Below are 5,460 nucleotides of genomic sequence, written 5' to 3' on the forward strand. Positions count from 1 at the left end.
CATGACCATGAGCTGGTTGGAGATGGTGAGGACGTGGAGATGGACATCAAGGGTTGGTGGTGGGGACATGGGGATGGACACGGAGGGTTGGAGGTGGCCATGGGGTGGTGGGGACGTGGGGATGGACGTTGAGGGTTGGTGGTGGGGACGTGGGGATGGACATCAAAGGTTGGGTTTCCCCACCACCATGGCCATGACCATGAGATGGTTGGGGGTGGTGAGGACGTGGGGATGAATGTCGAGGGTTGGAGGTGGCCATGGGATGGTGAGGACGTGGGGATGGACATGGAGGGTTGGGTTTCTCCACCACCATGGCCACGACCATGAGATGGTTGGGGGTGGTGAGGACGTGGGGATGGACATCAAGGGTTGGAGATGGACATGGAGGGTTGGAGGTGGCCGTGGGGTGGTGGGGACGTGGGGATGGGCGCAGAAGGTCTACGATGGGTGTCATGGGGACACGAGGAGCTGAGGGCCGCGCCCCGGGGGAGGTGACCCCCCTGGAGATGACCCCCCTGGAGGTGCCACCTTCTCCACCTCCTCCCGCAGGCTCCAACTACTACGTGCGCATCCTGAGCACCATCGACCGGGAGCTGCTGAAGCCCAACGCCTCGGTGGCCCTGCACAAGCACAGCAACGCCCTGGTGGACGTGCTCCCGCCCGAGGCCGACAGCAGCATCATGATGCTCACCTCAGGTGGGGCCACCACCACCCCCTGGGCCAGGGCCACCACCCCCCGGGGCCACCACCAGCCCCACCCAGGGACCTTCAGGGGGCAGGGAATCCAGCAGCTCCATGGGTGGTGGGACCATGGAGGTTCTCAGCAGGTTCATGGGTTCTACCAGGTTGGGTGATGGAGATGAGGGATCTCCAAGGCTGGAGATGGTCCAGGTGGTGGGTGGAGATGGAACGCGTGTCCTAGGGCTTGGTGGATCTTCAGCAACAGCTGCTGTGGTGGGACCAAGAAGTTCTTGAGAGGTCCCTGGGTTCTACCAGGTTGGGTGATGGAGATGAGGGATCTCCAAGGCTGGAGATGGTCCAGGTGGTGGGTGGAGATGGAACGCGTGTCCTAGGGCTTGGTGGATCTTCAGCAACAGCTGCTGTGGTGGGACCAAGAAGTTCTTGAGAGGTCCCTGGGTTCTACCAGGTTGGGTGATGGAGATGAGGGATCTCCAAGGCTGGAGATGGTCCAGGTGGTGGGTGGAGATGGAACGCGTGTCCTAGGGCTTGGTGGATCTTCAGCAACAGCTGCTGTGGTGGGACCAAGAAGTTCTTGAGAGGTCCCTGGGTTCTACCAGGTTGGGGAGATGTTGGTCACCTGGAGACCAGGGATCTCCAAGGGTGGAGCTGATGGTGGAGACGATCCAGGAGATCGCTGGAAATGACGTGTGGGTGATGGATCTTCATTAACACCTTCTGTGGTGGGACCAAGGAGCTTCTCAGCAGGTTTATGGGTTCCACCATGTTGGGGAGATGGTGTCACCTGGAGATCAGGGGTCTTCCAAGGGTGGAGCTGGTGGTGGAGATGGTTCAAGCAGTGACCAGAAACGGGACCTGTGTTCTTGGGCTTGATAGACCTTCAGTGGTGGGTCTCCATCCTTGGAACGCCCCCAGCCATCTCCTGGGCAAGGTCCCGAGTGACCTACTGTGGCTGAAGGTCTTTTGGGGAGAAGGTTGGACCAGGAAGGTCTTGTCCTTGTTGTCACGTGGGGATGGAGATCCACCACCCACCCACATCTCCATCCTTGGAGCCACCCAACCATCTCCTGGGTGAGGGACACGTGGGGATGGAGACCCACCACCCACCCACTTCTCCATCCTTGGAGCCACCGTCTCCGGGGTGACCTGCTCTGGGTGGGGTTGTCCCCCGGTGGCCGGGGTTGTCCCCCCGTGTCCCCCCGTGTCCCCCCCTGATTGGCCCGTCCCCGTTGCAGACCAGAAGCCGGACGTGATGTACGCGGACATCGGGGGGATGGACATCCAGAAGCAGGAGGTCCGGGAGGCCGTGGAGCTGCCCCTCACCCACTTCGAGCTCTACAAGCAGGTGGGACCTCGGGGGGCACCCGTGGGTGGGGTGGGGGCGGGGGGGACACGCCTGGGACCTTTGGTGACCCCTCGTGTCCCCCCCAGATCGGCATTGACCCCCCACGGGGCGTCCTCATGTACGGCCCCCCCGGCTGCGGCAAGACCATGTTGGCCAAGGCTGTGGCCCATCACACCACAGGTGGGCACCCAGGGGTGCTGGGGGGACCTTGAGGTCCTTCTGGGTTCCTTGGGGTGGTGGTGGGTTCCTTGGGGTGCTGGTGGGCACCCATGGGTGGTGGGGACCTTGGGGGGATGGTGGGCTCCTTGAGGTTCTCCTGGGATCCTTGAGGTGCTGGTGGGACCTCAAGGTGCTGGTGGGATCCGTAGGATGGTGGTGGGTTCCTTGAGGTTCTCCTGGGTTCCTTGGGGTGGTGGTGGGCACCCATGGGTGGTGGGGACCTCAGGGGGGTGGTGGGCTCCTTGAGGTCCTCCTGGGTTCCTTGGGGTCCTCCTGGGCTCCTTGGGGTGCTGGTGGGACCTTGAGGTGCTGGTAGGATCCATAGGGTGCTGGTGGGCACCCATGGGTGCTGGTGAGGGGACCTAGAGGGGGTGGTGGGTTCCTTGAGGTCCTCCTGGGTTCCTTGGGGTGCTGGTGGGACCTTGAGGCACTGGTGGGTTCCTCGAGGTCCTCCTGGACTCCTTGGGGTGCTGGTGGGATCCGTAGGATGGTCGTGGGTTCCTTGAGGTCCTCCTGGACGCCTCGGGGTGGTGGTGGGCACCCATGGGTGGTGGTGGGGTCTTTGGGTGTTGGGGGGGACTTCAGGGTGCTGGTGGGATCCTTGAGGTCCTCCTGGGTTCCTCGAGGTGCTGGTGGGACCTTGAGGCGCTGGTGGGATCCATAGGGTGCTGGTGGGTTCCTTGAGGTGGTGGTGAGCACCCATGGGTGGTGGTGGGACCTCAGGGTAGTGGTGGGACCTCGAGGTGCTGGTGGGCTCCTTGAGGTCCTCCTGGGTTCCTTGGGGTGCTGGTGGGACCTTGAGGTGCTGGTGGGCACCCATGGGTGGTGCTGGTGGTAGTGGTGACCTCTGGGGTGCTGGTGGGTTCCTTGAGGTCCTGGTGGGCTCCTCGGGGCACTGGTGGGTTCTATGAGGTCCTGGTGGTCACCTCGGGGTGCTGGTGGCCGCGGGAGGTCTGGGGGTGCTGTCCCCACCCCCGAGCGAGGTCCCAGCCCCCATGGGTGCCCCCCTCCCCCCGCAGCCGCCTTCATCCGGGTGGTGGGCTCGGAGTTCGTGCAGAAGTACCTGGGGGAAGGTCCCCGCATGGTGAGGGACGTCTTCCGCTTGGCCAAGGAGAACGCCCCGGCCATCATCTTCATCGACGAGATCGACGCCATCGCCACCAAGCGCTTCGACGCCCAGACCGGAGGTGGGGGCACCCGAGGGACCTTCTGGGGGGGGGTCCTGGACCTCCTGGGGGGGCTTGGGTGGGGGTCAGGAACCCTCTAGATGGTTTGGGGACCTCTTGGTGGGCACTGGTGGTTCTTGGGTGGGGGTCCAGGACCTCCTGGTGGCCCCAGGAACGCTCTGGAGAACCCCATGGTGGGCATCAAGGACCTTCTGGTGGTCCTTGGGTGGGTGGGGGTCAGGGACCCTCTGGAGAACCTCATGGTGGGCTTCCAGGAGCTCCTGGTGGTGCTTGGGGCTTGGGTGGGGGTCAGGGACCTTCTGGAGAACCCCATGGTGGGCTTCCAGGAGCTCCTGGTGGTCCTTGAGTGGGGGTAGGAACCCTCTAGATGGTTTGGGGACCTCTTGATGGTCGCTGGTGGTTCTTGGGTGGGGCTCCAGGACCTCCTGTTGGCCCCAGGAACCCTCTGGAGAACCCCCTGGTGGGCTTCCAGGAGCTCCTGGTGGTCCTTGGGTGGGTGGGGGTCAGGGACCCTCTGGAGAACCTCATGGTGGGCTTCCAGGAGCTCCTGGTGGTCCTCGGGGGGCTTGGGTGGGGTCAGGAACCCTCTAGATGGTTTGGGGACCTCTTGGTGGTCGCCGGTGGTTCTTGGGTGGGGCTCCAGGACCTCCTGGTGTCCCCAGGAACCCTCTGGAGAACCTCATGGTGGGCTTCCAGGAGCTCCTGGTGGTGCTTGGGGCTTGGGTGGGGGTCAGGGACCTTCTGGAGAACCTCATGGTGGGCATCAAGGAGCTCCTGGTGGTCCTTGAGGCTTGGGTGGGGGTCAGGGACCCTCTGGAGAACCCCATGGTGGGCTTCCAGGAGCTCCTGGTGGTCCTTGGGTGGGGGTCAGGAACCCTCTAGATGGTTTGGGGACCTCTTGATGGTCACTGGTGGTTCTTGGGTGGGGGTCCAGGACCTCCTGGTGGCCCCAGGAACCCTCTGGAGAACCCCCTGGTGGGCATCAAGGATCTCCTGCTGGTGCTTGGTCCTTGGGTGGGGGTCAGGGACCCTCTGGAGAACCCCATGGTGGGCTTCCAAGAGCTTCTGGTGGTCCTTGGGTGGGTGGGGGTCAGGGACCTTCTGGAGAACCTCATGGTGGGCATCAAGGACCACATGTCCCACCCCCCACGTGTCCCACCCCCCACAGCCGACCGGGAGGTTCAGCGCATCCTCCTGGAGCTCCTCAACCAGATGGACGGCTTCGACCAGAACGTCAACGTCAAGGTGGGGGGTCCCAGGGGTGCTGGGAGGTCCCATGGGGGGAGGAAGGTCCCATGGGTGCTGGGATGGACACCTCAACGTTCTCCTAGGTGTTCCTCATGAGAAACCATGGGGAGATGTTGCTCCAGCCTGGTGTCCATGGGTTCTAGGGGGGTCCCATGGGTTTTGGGGGGTCCCAGGGGTGGGGACATCCCATGGGTGCTGGGAGGTCCCATTATGGAGGTCCCATGGGTGCTGAGGTGGACACCTCAACGTTCCTCCAGATGTCCCTCATGAGAAACCCTGGGGAGATGTTGCTCCACCCTGGTGTCCTGTGGGTTCTAGGGGGGTCCCATGGGTGCTATGGGGGTCCCGTGGGTTTTGGGGGGTCCCATGGGTGGGGACATCCCATTATGGAGGTCCCATGGGTGCTGGGGTGGACACCTCAACGTTTTCCAGATGCTCCTCATGAGAAACCCTGGGGAGATGTTGCTCCCCCCTGGTGTCCCGTGGGTGCTCTGGGGGTCCCATGGGTTTTGGGGGTGTCCCCTGGGTTTGGTGGCCCCGGGGTGGGGGTGACACCCCCGTCCCCTCCCCCAGGTGATCATGGCCACCAACCGGGCGGACACGCTGGACCCGGCGCTGCTGCGTCCCGGGCGCCTGGACAGGAAGATCGAGTTCCCGCTGCCCGACCGGCGCCAGAAGAGACTCATCTTCTCCACCATCACCGGGAAGATGAACCTCTCCGAGGAGGTGGACCTGGAGGACTGTATCCTGGGGGGGACAACG

General features: G+C 63.6%; 1 protein-coding gene across 1 annotated transcript; it reads left to right on the forward strand.

The window, feature by feature from the left end:
• Nucleotides 1-443: 443 nt before the first annotated feature.
• PSMC4 (proteasome 26S subunit, ATPase 4) lies at nt 444-5,451 on the forward strand (the record flags this gene model as incomplete). Its single annotated transcript, XM_014962190.1, has 6 exons — nt 444-696; nt 1,935-2,044; nt 2,131-2,224; nt 3,283-3,450; nt 4,619-4,695; nt 5,272-5,451. Coding segments are annotated over exons 1-6 (882 nt in total), but the record flags the coding sequence as incomplete, so codon positions are not given.
• Nucleotides 5,452-5,460: the final 9 nt, after the last annotated feature.

The sequence above is a fragment of the Calidris pugnax genome, unplaced genomic scaffold (genome assembly GCF_001431845.1).
Source record: "Calidris pugnax isolate Ruff unplaced genomic scaffold, ASM143184v1 scaffold1552, whole genome shotgun sequence".
In the NCBI taxonomy this organism is placed as follows: Eukaryota; Metazoa; Chordata; class Aves; order Charadriiformes; family Scolopacidae; genus Calidris; species Calidris pugnax.